Source organism: Sinohyriopsis cumingii, chromosome 14 (assembly GCF_028554795.1).
Source record: "Sinohyriopsis cumingii isolate HCF-2022 chromosome 14, ASM2855479v2, whole genome shotgun sequence".
NCBI classification, from domain to species: Eukaryota; Metazoa; Mollusca; class Bivalvia; order Unionida; family Unionidae; genus Sinohyriopsis; species Sinohyriopsis cumingii.
The window spans coordinates 67,705,679-67,724,642 of NC_142974.1; the positions used below are offsets into that span (position 1 = coordinate 67,705,679).

An 18,964-nucleotide genomic window follows, 5' to 3' on the forward strand; every position below is an offset into this window, starting at 1 on the left:
GTGTTGCTATTGTTATAGCGGCACCCAGTGGTGGATCAATTGTTGCATATGGAGTATGTTGATCCAGTGCACCTATGGGTCTCAATAATTCAAGTATGTAGGCCATTTGCAAACGACTTGGTTTTCTTATTCCATGCGGTCTGTTTTAGAAGAGGCACGGTAAAGGAGGAAATCTTCTGTAATTAAGAAGTCCATAAATGACTTGTTTTAATTATTTTATTTACAAGGATCAGGATTGAAAATCGATTCAAACCTAGCAGTTATTTCGTTTATCTCTGTTTTATTTATTTTTGTATATGTCTGTGCTACTTAAAGTGTATGTGGAATCACACGTGTTGATTTAATTTTACGCGCCTAATAATATTCACGAAGAGATCCAGATGACCGGCAAAGGTGATTATCGATTTGACTCCGATGCCACATTTAAGACATCGTCGAGCAACTGGACCAATACGTTCACCAGCATATGCGATTTACAGTATTCATAACGACATATGCTGCCACGGAGTTATTATTTTCCACGGCATATGCCTTTGCATTTGTTGCGTCTTAATGTCATTGGGTTTTATTTATATCTGTACTTATATATGTATCCGCGACTAATTGTAAGCATGATCCAGGTGAGTTTACGATCAATTAATGTTGTACAGTCTATATAAGTTTCAGATACGGTCCAAAGATTATGTGTGCCACGTTTACATCACTACTGGTGTTAACTTTGCAATCATCAAATTGTCTTTCATTTCCACATTTCACAAGCTCAAGACTCGTAGTTTCCTACTTATTATAGAAATGTTTTCTCTGAAACTTGGATTCGAACCAGCAATGTTGTGTACATAGTAGGGCGCTTTAGCTGTCACGTCAAACTATGTTAGACAGTGACTGAAAACACGTATTAAGCGTTTTGAAATTAATTGGATAACACGTGAGTGATCTTTCCCATTAAAGCCATATATCTAAAATACGCCTATTGAAATTACTATTTCACAACATTATTATGTATATCCACATATGTCCCCCAGTAATGGGAAGCATACTTAGTCAAGAAACAGCAATGGTATGTCATTCGCGTATTTTCAGTTCATTCACTTTAAATATTTCGGTTATTTCTCGATATTAGCAGAGTAGGTTTTGTTCTAAGCTCGGTGCACATTGATAGATTGTACTACTTTTGCTTTGAATGTTCCTATTTTCTTCTAAGCTCGGTGCACATTGATAGATTGTACTACTTTTGCTTTGAATGTTCCTGGCGCAACGAAATTAATGCTGCTAAAGAAAATCAAAACAACGTATCCCTATCTGAATTTTCTGGAGATAAACTGATTTATTTTTATGCACCGATGCTAACTGGCGATGTATTAGTAATCGTACCTGCAAAGGCAGTTGCCAAAAGGCCAATGAAGAAATGATCAAGGCGCCATTCCATCTTTCAGTTCATTGTTTATGCTCTCAGAATTGTCTGTCTCCGTAAATTCCCCGCTCTGAATTGTCCATTCTCCGAAATTTACGTCTCCGACTAGTCACTTCTTCAAATTGGCGGCTCCTACTTGCCAGCTTCGAATCGCCCTAGAATTTTTCTATCCCTGTCACAACACATAAATAAATGATCCCTGCTAATAGTGATCACTTTGCTGGCATGTTAATGTTGAAAAATTTCAGAATCCGCACTGAGTGTACTTGAGTTTTCAAAACATTTCCAGTGTTATTAGATTTGATAAGTCAATTTTGCTCTGCCCATATCCTCAGGGAACTTTTAATGATATTTACTGTTTGATGATATAGTTTTCATTGTCATCATTTCCTTCATGTAGATAAAGACTAATGTAAACATTCGAATTAAAATGACGTCAATCGTCATTTACTAAGTTTCAATTTCATCTGGTCAGTCGCGCTATTCTATTTTAGTTCATCAGACAGTGCATTGAGAAATATTATAATCTTATGGTGATTACATGATACTAACCCACAAGTGAAATAATCATATTTACCGTACATACAGTCATGAGTTTAATTTTTACCTTGCGCTTGACATGTTAATTGCTGATGTACATAAGTCACCATTTATAGTATACAAATCAGAAAATAACAGCACAGAAAGCAATATTTTGTGTACCTGTATTAAACTGAAAAAATTATTATATCTGTGCATAAATGATCATTGAGTGGTATAGTATGGGTAAACTGTTCAAATTCCTTATCTACTTCGTTCATACGGTTTATGAATCAGTTATAACTTCCGATGCAACAGAACTGTATTATTTATGTTAGGCACTATTCGGAATATAGCCTATAAAAATATCGGCGTATATTTTGTAGCATTTAAATAAAACGAACACAAATTTTAGTGCACGTGATTTTTCTAGAAACCAACCGAATCTTATTTGTTGTCATTGTCATCCTATGCAAAGCTAAGATGCTGAACTCAACATTCATTGTTTCTGTCAAACTTGCATGCTGCGTTCCAGTAATAGTCTCCGCTGGTTATAAATTCTCAACGAAAAAAGTTAAAAGAATATTAGTGATTTTCTTATGGACTAGAATGGGATGCAGTAAGAGCAATTGGTCAAAATTAGTGTTGTGGTAGCCAGGAAATAAGGCAGAAGTTGGATTTATTTGTTAAGTTAGATTTTCCTTATTGGTAGAGCAGCTGAGTAATAAATGTCAAGGTATGTTCTATTGGATCCAATACGTTTTGCTCCGATTTCAATTTATCATACCAAAAAAAAAGATTAAAAAGAGGGTTATCTCATGCTATAGGTTGCATATATGAAGTTCAAACACAAAGACTATATTATTATATTTATCAAATAATACAGTGTATATTTGTTCCAGCTTGGTATAATATATTGATTGAGAAGAGAAAAGAGTTTTCATTTGCAAAGATCAGGATTATTATATTTCGTGTCTTTTTTAAATATTAGCATTTAAAATATTTTACAGTGTCACCGTTTGTGGCTAAAATCTCCTTGAAAGTCATTTGTTTTGTAACTACAATGGTTTCATAAAGTTGTAAATGGTACTTTTAACCTTGCAATAATTAGATCGAATGAAATTGTACCATTCGCTTTCACAAAGGTGAAATATAAAGGGTTTCAAAAACCATGGTCAATATCTGGAAATACAAAACTGCATAGTTAATAACAGTTTCATACATAATTTGCAATCAAAAAGATCATTATAAACACATTTGTATGTTAATGCTGATTGCTTTTTTTCCAGAATTCATTCTTTATGTATGCTTCACAATAATGTTTTTATTTAGTTTCTTTACTTTCACAAAATAATTATCCCTAAATGCGTCAAATTATCAAAACCGGGTGTTCACTATTAATTTTCCCCTGAGGCTGAAGTCACTATACAATATACTTTCTGTTAAGACTTTAATGTCTTTTTCTGTATTATGCAATTAACATACTTCACTGGCTATCAAATCTCCAAAATAATCAGCCAGTAAAATCATATGATCTTCAGAGGGGCCACAATAAGATACAATAACAGTTAATTGGCTCGATTGGTGTAGGTATACATTTACATGGTTTTACGGCGGAAGAACGACACACCACTTGGATGTGTTGTAACTCATTTTTAAGACAATATATTGCCTTACTTTGACATAGATCTCTATCAACTCAGTACCCCGGCTAGTTTAGACTCAGAAAAAGGCGGGGCTTACATTATTTATATGTGTACATGACTAAAAAAAGGCGGGACTTATATTATTCATGTATGTATATGAGTGAAAAAGGAGGGGCATATACTATTCAAATATATATAGGACTCGAAGATGAGGCGAGGCTTATATTATTTGTTATTATCTTTTGCATGATCCAGTTTCATATTTGACGGCTAACTATAAAAGGGAGCGTATTTGCAAGCAAAACATATCTGTATTTGATGAGAAAATGGTTTCTCTATATCAACAATCAGTGATGTAAATGCAATAATATTAATAACAATTGGTTTAAAGGATAGTCAACATTTTGGCACAGTAGAACATGTTCATTGTGTCAGGGAGGCCTTATTATTCACTTATTGTATTCCTCGTTGTATCAGTAACTCAACGAGTTTATTCTTACTCCTTTCTTTGTTTATTTCACGTCTATAATCTACCAAGGAATAAAATATACGTATATCGTCTACATCCAGATTGACCTTAACCACTGCTCTACCATAACTGGACTGCCTCCTGACTTAGTGATCCTCCTCTCACCTCTGATCATGCCCCCGTTAGATTGAAAAGTTATTCGGGTCTCAGGCGTCTTGACATATTTTCCCCTTATGTAGGTATTACATGTTGGTTTCGTTTTGGGTTTTTTCAAGTTTATACGTAAACGCTTTACTGTAGGACTCATTATGACAGAGACCACCTCAGTAATACATAAAATATCAGTAAAATCAGCAACAGGATGCATAAATGGCCAGCAAATAAAACAGAATAATCAATCAGTAACCTGTAAGTATTTATATGTAAACTTTTGTTCATTAAATCAATCAAGCGCAAACCAGATACACATTCTCAGTCGCTGCTATTTGCAATCCAAATGTTTGCAGTGTACTATAGTTCAATATTGCATGTATTGTAGACAACGTTCACAAAAGGTCAGTTACATTTTACGGATCCAAAGTCAGTCGAACTAAGATATTTGAATGGCATAGTTACACTCATCAGCGTTTGAAAGCATTTAGTTAAGACTATCGTGGGACATGAATAGCATAAAGAATCCAAATGCAATATGAAAGAAGTATTAAACAGGTTGTTGTTCAATCAATGACATAACAGAGAAAATATAAATTCATATGAAATCGTGCCCTCAGAAGAACTCTAATTTAATATCATGTGTGAATTAGTTAAATCCACTGTTTTTGCAATTATTCTCTGTGGGCCACTCCACAGGTATAACGATTTTGTAGACAGGCTTGGCTTACTGGCTGGTGAATGTATCCAACGTTTGCCGTCTACTTTCAATTTAGTTAATGTGGGATTCTTTTTAGCTACTTCTTTATTACGCTTGAATCGAGTGCAGAGGCGTAGCTGGGGGGTGGGGGTGGCAGGGGGGTACATATGTCCCCGGGCGCCAAGGTACAGGGGCGCCAAAATGAGGCTTACAACGTTACATTATAATAAGTAAACAAGGGTAATATTCAAAAATGTGATTAAACGGGGCGGGGGCTGGGGCGCCAATTTTATAGTTCGTCCCCGGGCGCAAAATATCATAGCTACGCCTCTGATCGAGGGAATCTTTCTAAGAATTTTGTTAGGGCAGCTGTCATGCAATGATATAAATGGTATATCGTATTGGTCAGTGAGGTATTAAATGGTTCAACGAGGCCATCTGCTTCAGTTTGACAAATTGAGGTAAATACTTTTTTCGTATTTACTCATGCACATATGTCATTAAGTAGTCAACCAGCCCTGTACTCAACTTTCACGTCATAACCTGTACTCAGCTTTCACGTCATACCCTGTACTCAACTTTCACGTCATATTCTTGACGGGACAGGAACAATTTGACTAGTCTCTGTTTCATTGGACTATTATCACGGTGACATACATAAGTAAACAATAAGATATCAATGATATTAGTGACACTGCCTGATCATCTATGATAATTAACTTCGTAATCAGCATGGGGCTGGGGCGTTGTGACGATTGCATGCTGACATTTTATGTCACAATTAGATCTGAGATATCATTTCTAATATCTGTAATTCTTTTTTGAAGACTAAGTTTATCTCTAGCTGAGCGATAATTCCTAATGTGTTATGTATGCATTAGCTTATTAATCGCAATGCTTACATTTGAAGTAGGTTTATTCATGGTGTTGGCTACATTTTGAATTTTATATATATATATATATATATATATATATATATATATATATATAGACACACATATATATCATGGAAATTGGAAATTAAATGAAATTTTGTACAGTCTTTGTTTAATACGGTAGTTCGTTTTACTTTTTCTGTCTATAACTTTTAATCGTTTTTTCGTTATTTATTTGTTTTAATTGTTGATTCACACCAACTTTCTGTCTCTATTTTAAAGTTATCGCATATGATTTGAACCATCCTTTACTCACTATGTCTTTTTACAGTCACCCGTAAATATTACGTGGGGTGGATGGACAGACACCATGTCTGGGATGAAGAGTTACCACTTGGAAATTTTCAAACTCTCAGTAACTCTGTACGGTAACCTTAGAGAAACCACACCCCTGAAACCGGCCCATTCTGCAGACATCAGCCATACCCACGAAACGACTTACAATTACATCCACAAACCACTTGAAAGCGGAATGTACTCGGTTCTTCTCCAAGTAACCGATAAGGCAAATAACTCTAAGATTGCTAGACGCTTAGTTCTCTATGATTCGGATTCAAATATTATCTTCAAGGAGGAGGAGGACAAGACACTGTTTGTTTCCTCAGCCGTACCCGAGAGCGGATACATGTGGCAAACGGCAAAAAATGGAACAAAAACAGAGTTCACAGTACAGTGGACGAACCATTTTTTCAATAAATTAATCGTTGACGGAAAACTATTGAACAAAGTTAGCGCCTATCCAATCCAGTTCCAAGAAATCCAAAGGGACGGCATCCTAAAAAGCGAGAAGTAAGTTTATTTGTACTTCTTGTTTGTTTGTTTGTTTGTTTTTTTTGTGGCGAATATTAGTTTATGTTAAGATGAAGCAACAAAGCTAATGATGTATATGAGTGTTTTTCCTGCCAGTCTTACATTGAGCATTATGAGATTTACTATGTGCGTGGTTAGAACATAGTTTAAGACAAAGCATTGTCGCTTTTATCTATAAGTGATGCTTTGCTCTTAAAATAAATGTTTCGTGCTTGTCAATAGATAGATTTTTACCGTGCGTGTGTGTGCACTTTTTCCCGTCCAAGTACTTAGCCATGTAAATCCTGTAGCTTAGAAAATGGAACTGCACGCACTTATAACTTTAGACTGCCGAAATTATCAAATAGCAAATGCATTGAAATTTCCTTGATACCCATTGCATGCACACAGGAGGGAGGGGGTGTATTTAGTTAAAGACCATTTAGTGAAATCTATAGGGAATTACTGTTCTTTTGAGAACATTAATGATAATTTCTCATGTATATTAGTAAGAAAATTATACCCTTTCTCGGCACATAAGAATTCTAGAATGAATACATGATTGAATACTGATAGAAGCACAGAGGAAAAAAAATAAGCATTGAAAGATTCGTTTACATGGAGGGAGAGACAATCAGAGACGTGGAGTTAAGGAAGTTTTGTCAAGAGAAACACATTTTGAAAATATGTAGGTATTTAATAACATAATTTACTGGTACGGAAATAAAACAACCATGAGCAAGAGCATTCAAGGGCTGAAGAAGACAACAGCAGCAACAACAACAACTACAACAATAGTAACAATTTAAAAATATTATTATTATTATTATTATTATTATTATTATTATTATTATTTAATAAACTTAAATATGAACCTTTTTATCCAAACATTTTAATTTTTAAAAAAATCTACAAGAAAAAGAAGGAGATGATGAAGATAAAGAGGCAGAAAATGAAGAAGAAATTATGAATTATATAAAAGTTTAAAACAATGCTATTATATGTTGGGCTGGAAGCCTAGTGCAATAACTGGTGCATGCCATAATACACCATTGTTCACACAAACATGCTGCAAGAATCCGGACAATATGGCTTCTTCTCCGTTTCAATGTTAGAGGAAAGAACGGGGGCTATCAACAAATGCCAGTGTTCTCTTCAGTAGGGAACTGAATTACACAGAAAACAAACAGTATGTGAAATAATCCGTTAGCTGTAGTGGAATAGCTCTTATGTTCAATGGTAACTATGGCAACAAGCGTGTAGACTCTCTTCCGCAGATTAAAGAGACAAACCTTTCTATAGTATTTAAATTGATCACTCACGGAGAAGGATAATTGGATTCTGGATGGAGAACACGACTTTATGAGTTCACATAACTTAGACTGACTAGTCGTTCGACTGGTGTTTTGCATTTTGCTGCAGCATCAATGTTCGAACCAGTTTAGAATGAAAGAAGGGTTCGCGCTCCACCGAATATCGACTGTGAATAGCCTCTGCTTTGGACGTTTATCTTGGAGTTGCGAAGCAACATTTGCTGAGAAAAACTGAGAATATCCCTCATTTTCTTCCAAGTAAATGATCTTCTGAACATACATTCTCTGCAAATAGTTGCAGCTATCGCAAGGAACAGAGCTTCTCACCGATTGATAGTTACATAAAACAAAAGCATAGTTGATCTACTACTGCATGCCATCTAGAAAGGTAAGAACGGCATGTGTCATGTGATTGCTGTTGTAAGCACATGTCAGAAAATTGTTTGAGACGTTTTGTTTTAAAACGAGCTGAATGTACATTAATGTCTTGCGCAGGTTCTTCTGTTGACTTGGATACAACTGATGGAGGTCCAATTGGCGGTTGTACTAAATACTCGTCATTAGACACCATCTCCACAAAATGTATCTGTCCCTTTCTGTATTTGGAGGGTATCACTTTATCATTAATTGGATTATAACGATTTACGTACAGTGCAAAAAAGCAAGACTGTAATTCTCTTCCAGGATGTTTCAGTTTTGCATGTCAGTGGCCATCTGTCTATACGACAGATCAACGTGGAAGTTCAAAAATTCAAGAGCTTGCGGGGATGGGTTCTTAGTAACAAAGCAATCTTTAACACTTAATGTTGATATTTGTATTAGAAAGATGGACACCCGTCCATCGTCCTGTTTATTACCCGTTCTAACTTACGATATTCAAATTTCAATGGCTATGGCGATGTAACTAGGCATTTTTCAAGACAGAATTCTTCTGACCCAAAGTCCGTATCCAATGGCAACGCATCCAGCGTTCAAGATGTTTCAACAGTATTAAGAAAACTCTTTAACACAATGAAAGCATCCTGACCAAAGCGATTTCGTAGACATCATAACTTTCTGGAGTAGTTTTTGCATAAATAGTATCGGCTGTTTATTCCATATAAACTGTCTGAATCTTGATGGCAATGAATACATGGCTAGCCTAGAAATTGTATATTAAAAAATGTACAGCATATATTTCATGTTTATTCAGATGTACACTGTAACAAAAATCCTCAGCAAGTTTGTATTTCCTGATTTAGGAAATAAATCTTGTTCGGAAAGAAATAAGATTGTTTTAGCAAACAGTCTTAAAATAAGAACTGTTTACTACTACAAGATTGTGCTCAAACTAGACTCAAAACCTTGTCCATCTGGCTAAGTAATTCAAAAAAGGAACAAAGTATTCATATTTTGGGTACATAAACGATATTTGGTTTGCGATAACAACAGTAATTCGAAATATAACATGATTAATGCTTTATACAAATCAGTGAAAGGCTGATTGTAAGTTCTAAAGGACAAATACTACATTCTTCTCTTAGAATGATCGCAAAACAAGGGATATTATACGAACATATTGCAGAGGCCAGTGCATGTTCATAACATATATTTATTATATATTATTTTGTTTACTCCGTTAACTTTACAGTGTCTTTACAGTATTTCTCTATACTGCACTGCTTCATACTGCACGACACGTCTGTATACAAATAGTATACCCTGTTAAGAGGTATTTTTGATTGTAAGCAAACACCAGAGTGTAGCAGACATCAGGGTGTTTGATTTATTAGATTTGTATGTGGATATCCTATTCTAGCTGTTTGTTTTATTTGAAAGAGTTGACAATATGGATGAGTTCATTAAGTTACAGAAGAAACTTTCAGCTAAGCAAACCAATAAATATGATATTCGCAATGTTCACAACAAACAGGTACAGGCAGTATGGAAAATACTTTTCTGTGGTTTAAATGGTTATTCACGTGAAATTTTCATAACTATTACACTGGTCAACAGTGAAATCATTACTGACTTGAAAAGGCCCTAATCTGTAGTATTTTGGTGTGCCGAACACGAATATAACCGTGAAAAATTTGTATTGGCTCTCGTTTTGAAGATATTCATATACCTCATTTTCTATGTTTCACTGTGTAAATTTCTCCAGTAGGACTGCAGCAACATCCGGAATAATGATGTAACATTGCATAATACCATCATGCTCACATCATCCACAGTTGATTGCATCATTTTCTGATGCAATGCAATACTAATGCCATGCGGCTGCTGAAGTAAGTTGACGTCAGCAGTGTACTATACATGTGTAGGCCTATTATACTAATGCCAGGCGGCTGCTGAAGCTGACGTAAGCAGTGTACTATATAAAGCCCAATCAGATAGGTTCAGCATTTAAAATATTTTAGACGTTGTGCGAGACAGTTCAAGCTACTGTTACATAAAACTTATTATTTTATCCATTTACGTACAATAAAGAACAGTAATGCCTCGAAAGTGTGTTAATACCGCGGACAATTTTTGCTATATTTGTGGGGAAGTGACATTTGCCAACCAGAAGAAAAGTATCAATTCTCAAGTGAAGAAGGCATATCATCTTTACTTCGGATGCAAGGTTGGTGACCAAGACAAGCCTTGGGCTCCGCATATATGCTGTGCTACATGTACAACACAGCTTTCACAGTGGTTGAATTGCAAAAGGTCATCAATGCCGTTTGCAGTCCCAATGGTGTGGAGAGAGCCAAGCAACCACCTAAATGACTGTTACTTCTGCTTGGTTCCTCCTCTTTCCGGCGGAATAACGAAGCGAAAGAAGTCGAGAATAGTCTACCCAAACATTCCGTCTGCATTGAGACCAGTTCCACATGGTGAGGGACTTCCTATTCCAGAACCTCCAGCAGAATATTCTCTTGATTCATCTGACGAAGACAAAGGTGAGTCGACCTGTTCTTCTCCTGGTCCATCAGCATGCAGTGATCCAGATTTTCACTGTGGTGCATCATCAACCCCACACAGAATAACACAGGAAGAACTAAATGACCTGATTCGTGATTTGGACTTATCAAAGAACAAGGCAGAATTGCTAGGATCAAGACTCCAACAATGGAATCTTCTAGAAGAAGATGTCACAATTACTGCATATCGAAAGCGCCACCAGCAATTGGAGCCTTTCTTCAGAAAGGAAAGTAATCTGATATTCTGTTCCGATATTGAGGGCCTCATGAATGCTTTAAAAATCACTCATGACCCACAAGAATGGAGACTATTTGTGGACTCTTCGAAACTGAGTCTCAAGGCTGTGCTTTTGCACAATGGAAACATTCTTCCATCTATTCCAGTAGCGTATGCTGTCCACATGAAAGAGACATACGATAACTTAAGGCAGCTACTGAATTCCATTGAGTATAACAAGTACAGCTGGCACCTCTGTGGTGATTTGAAGGTAGTTGCCCTTTTAATGGGACTGCAGCAAGGATATACAAAATACATGTGTTTCTTATGCGAGTGGGATAGCCGAGCAAGGGAAATGCACTACATGAGGAAGGAATGGACTCACAGGCAGAATGTAGCCATTGGAGAGAAGAATATCCAACACCCAGCTCTGGTTGAGGCTCAGAAAATCTTGCTACCACCCCTTCACATCAAACTAGGTTTGATGAAGAACTTCGTGAAAGCCATTGACCGGACTTTGCCAGCATTCCGATACCTGCATGAAAAATTCCCTCGACTCAGCGAAGCAAAGATTAAAGAGGGAGTTTTTGTGGGTCCTCAGATTCGAGAGCTTTTCAAAGATGACCGGTTCAACAACTTGCTGGAAGGTGACGCGAAACAAGCATGGAATGCTTTTCGCCTAGTTTCTACAAACTTCCTCGGAAATGTTAGGGCAGAAAACTATAAGGAACTAGTAGAAGACATGTTGATGAAGTATAAGAAACTTGGCTGCAATATGTCTCTAAAGATTCACTTCCTTCATTCCCATTTGGATTTCTTTCCTAGCAACTGTGGTATTGTTAGTGATGAACACGGCGAACGTTTTCATCAAGATATCGCAACAATGGAACAAAGATACCAGGGAAAATGGTCCACTACAATGCTGGCTGACTACTGCTGGACACTCCTCAGAGATGCTCCCGAACAGCTGTACAAGAGACAGGCGAAGAAATCTAAGATGTAGTCAATGACTTGATTTTTTATAGGTAGGTTATTACAGTTGACCTTTTACTATTGGAATGCATTTCGTTATGTAAACATTAATTTCTTGCAGATTACAAAAAAACTAGAGCCAATTTTGCAATTTGACTGTCATATTCGTGTTCAGCACATAAAAATTGATAAGAATTGACTAATTTTATTTCAGTAACATGACTTTTGTAAAAATTTGTTGTCCAGTGTTAGCATATCTGATGGATCAGAATATGAGCCGTGCTCACGTGTGTCTATAAAGATAGGACATAAACATAGATCGAATTTAGCAATAACAACAAGAAAAAATACATAACTTTTGGCATCTTGAATTTCCTCAAAATGTCCTTTCTTAATTATTTCTGTCAATCAGGATTACATGGGTTCTAAAAATGGATACACATGGCGAAGTTGTACTGTAATTTAGACTACATTTCCATCAGAAACCACATTCCAAATTCTTTTTTACTGCCCTCCCCCCCCCCCCCCAAGGAACTAATTTGATATCGTCTAGCAAACAATATTTAATGATGCGTGTGTTGGAGAATTTCAATTTTACAATAATCATATCTTTCCCGCCTTATGATTCCAAACAATTAATAACATACCAAAAAAAGTCTGTGCCGCTGCATCAAGTCCATTCCATACAGTCATATGAACATCGTACAGAATTAACCCAGGTAATAAATCCAGTCGATTGCGACTCGAAAAGCAGAATTTACTTTAATCAACAGAAATTCAAAATCCCTCTATTCCAGGCCATTTGGAAAAGTTGTTTCATGCTGCATTCATTCACAATAGATTCAAAATTCCAATTTTGAGTAGCGGAAAACGAGATATATTTTAACGAATGACTGACCGCACGATACGAAACCAAGAAATTTATGTGGTCGTTAGGCGGTGCTGTGTGCCCATGAAAAGTGTTAATGTGCATTATTCAATAGACGGTTGTGTATATACTTTGGAATCCAGCATACATTCAATAACCTTTTTCTGGTAGTGTGTTATTTGTTTTATTTAGGCTTGGGACGGAAAGGAAATGAGTATATAAATTAACGATTACTACATCTGTATATAAAAAAATATGAACCTATTTTTTTCTGACAAAATACTGCACTACTATATTTTACTACACAAATGCTTTAACCTATGCATATGGCAATCTCCAAAACAAATAATCAGTATGAAATTATCTCTTTCAAATTTCTGCTAAATGAACAGATTTGTCTACCCTGGATTTGATGATAATGAAGGTGAAAGAACTATCGAAGAAAAGCCTAACAAGAATGGCATAGTCCGCTTTGAGGTGAATCTTATTTACACAGATGACACTGATGAACCCGCTAATGGATGGATTAACGTCAGTGGACTATCTGAAAGTCATACATTTAGTGCAATGCTCAGAGATGGGAAGTCCGCTCGAATTTGGGTGCGAGCACATGATGTTCTCAACAATACTAAGGCTGATAAGACTGAAGTTCATTTTGATTCCACGCCACCTTATTTGTCAGAGGGCTTTGCTTTTCTCAGGAATCAAAACGGGACCTATAACCACACATCGAGGTATAATACATTTTAGACAAAATATCGAAAATATATTCAGCTGTTCTTATTTTGTTAATGAAACTTACCGGTAAGCGATTTTTGTTATATAACGTGTCTGAATCAGGGGCCATAAACTACCCAAATAGTTAACTATTTGAAAGTATGTTAAAATCAATTATAAACATCCTTATTTAGTTCTTTTTATTGTATAAACTTCCTCGAATCGTGTCATGTCATGGAAATAACCTTTACGCATTTAACCTTTGGTTCCGAAAACAACTGAAACCAAAATTGTTCATAGATGATACATTCTTATATAAAATTGGACTCTATTGATTTTATAACAAAGCGTTTCCCATTATGTTCATGATTAAGGCATACAACAAGAAGTTAAAGAACTGAAAAGAAATATTTGAAATACTTTTAAACGCTGAAAATTAGAGCTCGCGTTTTAATGGCGTTATTAATTTTAGATCCGGAAGTGATAATAAACAGCTTAAATTTCTAACGATTCTTTTCGATGCATTTAACAAATCATGGAATTTCTTTAAAACATATCATACAGCAAGAACAGCACGATAGTTGTCTCTCTTATAGACTAACGTTCAGTGCATGGGATGCTGATAGTGGAGTTCATAAGATCGGATTCACGCTGATTCGAGACGATACAAGGCACATTCAGTACAATGGTTACGCCGCTGCGTCAGTGAAAAACGTGAGTAATGTAGGAGACACTATCATTTGCATCTCTGTTGCATGCGAACTGATTGTGTCAAACATTAATCTTCCAAAACTCAAGAGGATGCGTTGTAAGAGATAACCTAATTTACTTGTATGAAACGTTTGCTTACTAAACATAAGAATAAACAATAAGTACTTCACACATGTGTCAAGAAAATGCTTATCAATCACCCAAAATGAGAACCCTTCTAAGTGTTTGTCCGTCGATGCATTGTTAAATTTGATTTTCATTTGTAGTATTTATACCTCTTAGAAATTAAAAACTAAAATATCAATTGAAACGATGTGGATATTGATTATTGTATTTTATTACATACGCGAAACAAATTCCCATTATTCCTTTCTTAATTAGGACTAATATTCAACATTTTGATATATCTAACAGAGATACAATTGTAGTTTAGCCGACGCTTCGTGTGCGCCGTTTAAATGGACAATCGAACCATTCGCATTCAGAATCCGAAGCTGTACATAAGCTGGCTTATGAATGCGAAGGTGGAGTTGAACCGTATAATCGTGACAGCATACAACAAAACTATGCCCAAAAATACTTTCAGCGCGACTGTATGTGTTACCTTTCTTTATAGATATCCTGCAAAGCTCACGAATGCAAATGTGTCCTTGAGAAGTGCTTCATAGTTGCTCAGAATTTGGAGCTGGACAATTGCTGGTTTATGATGGCCAAGGAGGACTTAGACAAAGTAAACGTCACTGTTGAGGTCACAGTTTACAACCAAGCACTGTTAGAGACCACGTTTAGCGTTACCGTGAGTATCCTAGCGTCATATCGTGAGAGGATCTCGAAACAAAGAACATTCTTTAAAAGCAGCCGTGCTTATCTTATTTCCTTTACAGTTTGTACCCCAAATGCAAATTTCGAAATGATAAAATGGGGACAACGTTTGGCTAGTCTGATCGACGGTCTTATTTAACCACTTATATTTTTTGTTCTATTCTCTGCTAAGAAAATAAAAGACATTAAAAGGGAGACAATGACAGTATAACATGCAGATTGAATGAGACTAGTTTTGTGATTGTGCCTCCTGCTGCTCTTTATAATCTATTTTTAAATCAATGAGGTATTAAAATTCTTTTAAGCACTTTAGCAAAAATGGAAACAAATAATTTCTTTTTAATCGAACCATTGCACTAAAAAAGGAAAGTTATTTTTTAGTAACGTATGCCTCGACTTCATGATGTCACTGTAATATCATGTATACATATTGTGTATTTATAGTTCATCGTATGCTCTAAAGTTGCAAACGGTTCTGTATAAAAAAATATACATGTTTGAATGTATCAATCAAATGAACCATAGTATTATATAATTCTTCATTATGATATGAAAATAAACAATATATTTCTGGAGAAAAATAAATGCTTTTAATGTAAAGATATCACCTGTTATTTTTCAACATTCAAGCAGTTAAAATTGCTGCATAAAGGAATCGTTCCTTCATAAAATAAATCGTTTGTTTTCTTCTTTCCAGGTTGACAAAATACATGAATTGAATGGCCTTGAAAAATGTAAGTAATCTCACCAAAATTTTGACAGTCTTTTCTTCAGTAATTTGAAGACTAATTTTTAAAATTTATTGCTCTGAATTGAGAGAATGAAGAGAATAATGTATTCATTTCACAGTGAGACTGAGTTCAAATAAAAGTAATCGCCCAAGAACATTTCTATAATATTTGTATTCATCTCCTCTACCATTCTCAACGCATACAAATAATTCATTGAGATAAGTTAAGACTTTATTTTTCATTGCATGCTCATTACATCCACATTAAAATATACATGTCTTTTAAACATAAACGATCGTAGGTACAAATATGGAAACATATACAAAATCACATATAGTGTATGACATGGTTACTAAAATCTACGAAGGCCTTCTCCAGTTGGTATGTTTCAAATTAAAACACTTTTCCAGTTCTCTCAAATATAAATAGAATTGTTGGCAGAAAATAAGCATTCGCATATACCGTATACCTTTCTCTAACAGTTAACAATTTTTTTGCATACATTGTTAAAGATTCTGGCCCAACCAATATACGTGTAACTAAAAGTACCGCAAATAGCGTTCGGCTTGAATGGGATATTTCTGAAACCGAATCCTGCTACGGACGGACGGATATCGTGATCGTACTGTATACACAAGATGGCTCAACCAAGGTTTACACCGTCAGCAGACACACCAGATTTGTAGACATGATCGGACTGGATGCATCGCAGGACCACAACGTGGTTTTCAGTCTAGGGTTTGAAGGGCAGAGACTGGGAAACATGCCTTACACGTTCCGCATAAGTTAGTAAACTTAGGTTATTAATGTATACTCAGAATGAAACTGCCATTTTTCATACGTTTTCTAACTGCCTCATCTTTTATCTACAACATATCTTGCAATGGATAACCCCATCGTGATATAATTGAAATTTAATTTCTTGTATGTATTATATTTGTGTGCAACTATGTTTATAGTCAAATGAATGATGTCAGGAGAGTAATATAATAAATGTCGAGGTATACTTGGAAGGAGGTAAGATAATAACTTTAATTGCATACAATCGGTTTGATTTGCTTTACCTTTATTTAGTCTTTAATTTCTAATATTGTGTTTAATTTATCAACATTGTACACCTTATCAAAATAGTCCAACTATGAAATAAAAAAGAATTGTACTAGAAAAGAAACATCAATTGGAAAATCAACTGAAGTCATATGCCAATGCACGTCATCTTTATTATTGCCTTCTCTTGCAACGAGCTAACGTCACTCTGTTCCCATTCTTCTTTTCTTTCTTTCTTTCTTTCTTTCTTTCCTTCTTTCTTTCTTTCTTTCTTTCTTCACTAAATATTCTTTATATTTAAGCCGAGGAAGATAAATCAGCGTCAATCGGAGGAATTATTGGAGGTGTTATAGGTATGTATGTATGTAACACCAACATTAAATTCACACAATCAGTATGAAACCTAGGTGTTACTCTGGACAGTACTCTCACATTGCACCAACATGTCATGAACATATGCAAGGCTGCATATCTTGAGCGGAGACTCATCACCTCAATTCGCAAATATCTTTCAGTTGATGCCACAAAACACTTGTGTGTTCATTAGTACTTTCAAGACTGGACTATTGTAACTCAATTCTGTCTGGTTCATCTCAATATCTGCTCCAGAAACTTCAAATAGTTCTAAACACAGCTGATCGGATCATACTTAGAGTACCACGATCAGAGCACACATCCCCACTGCTCTGTACCCTACACTGGATATCCATTCGATCCAGAATCAAACACACAATTTGTTCTCTGTGCTACGTTTCACTGTCGGACTCTAGTCCAACATACCTATCCGACCTCACCGATGTGTACGCACAAGCAAGATACTTACGCTCCTCTTCTGACAATCATATGTTCATTATTCCCACTATGAAAACAAAATCATATGGACAGCGTTCTTTTGAATACTAGGGCCCAGTTACGTGGAATGAATTGCCCATTGAACTTAGACACAAAGACACAGTGATCACATTCAAGAGGGCTCTCAAAACTCACTTATTTCGATTGCAATAACAAACTTAACGACCTAATAATATTTCCTACCTTAAATATTATCAGCATGTTTTTTTTTAAAAAATGTTTTCTAATTTCATGCTGTTTGTTTTTGTAATCATATCATTATATGTTTTTTATCTTATAGGTGTTGTCTAATGTTGTAAAGCGCTTAGAGCTTCTAAAGATTAGGCGCTATACAAAGCCCTCATTATTATTATTACTATGTATGTATGTAGGTACGTACGTACGTACGTATGTATGTGTATTTATGATTGGCAAGTGCAAATAAATTACCAACGAGCTTTTCCGTATTACATAAACTTTATAATTAAAGTAATTCTAAAATTTTACCAAAACGGTTACGTGGTCTAGTTGCAGTTCGATGAATTTGTTTATGATGCCTTATTGTTAAAATTACGAATTGCACTGGTAGTTGATAAATGAGGGTTCTGGCAACTCTCATCGTTGTGTGATGAAGGAGTGAGCAGGAGAACCTCTACGAAAATGGGTTATGGGGGGATTCTGGCTCACCTGTAATCGAAGGTGGTTCTGACTCACTTTTTCCCTTAGATGGGTTCTCCTGTTTACGTGAGATGGGCTCACTTGTTTCTGATGAGGGTTCTGGCTAACTTTTTTCCTTACTGTGTGCGGTAATGTCCATGAGCGAGTGTGTTAATACCATCGTTGGAGTAGCATTTGTCCTCGAAGGACCATAGTTCATTTTTGTTGATGAGTTGTGATCGCAAGGTTCTCGTGGAATAGTAACGTAAATATCCATGTAAGGACTGTCTGTAATAATCGATGGTGGCAATGTGACCGGAGACCGTTTTCTTTTACAACTTTGGCTTTTGTCGTGATAGTATCATCATCAAGTGCAGTGCAGTACATTTTAGATCGAAGTCCTATAAATTCTGTGATGGGTATTCCACAAGTTTCATCTTTGAACTTTCCAAGTTTCTTTTTATTGTCTTTAGAGTGAAATGGGCTTCTTTCTGGATAATTGCTAAGATCAAAG

The 18,964-nt window shown here is 35.7% G+C and overlaps 1 protein-coding gene across 2 annotated transcripts in view; it reads left to right on the top strand.

The window, feature by feature from the left end:
* Positions 1-18,964, top strand: part of LOC149784058 (uncharacterized) — an 80,633-nt gene that overhangs the window by 39,643 nt on the left and 22,026 nt on the right. For both annotated transcript variants that reach the window (XM_089932155.1, XM_089932156.1), the window contains exons 9-15: positions 6,102-6,619; positions 13,327-13,668; positions 14,248-14,365; positions 14,979-15,158; positions 15,882-15,918; positions 16,428-16,700; positions 17,265-17,315. In XM_089932155.1, the coding sequence (XP_089788281.1) occupies positions 6,102-6,619; positions 13,327-13,668; positions 14,248-14,365; positions 14,979-15,158; positions 15,882-15,918; positions 16,428-16,700; positions 17,265-17,315 (1,519 nt within the window). The remainder of the gene's footprint in view (positions 1-6,101; positions 6,620-13,326; positions 13,669-14,247; positions 14,366-14,978; positions 15,159-15,881; positions 15,919-16,427; positions 16,701-17,264; positions 17,316-18,964) is intronic.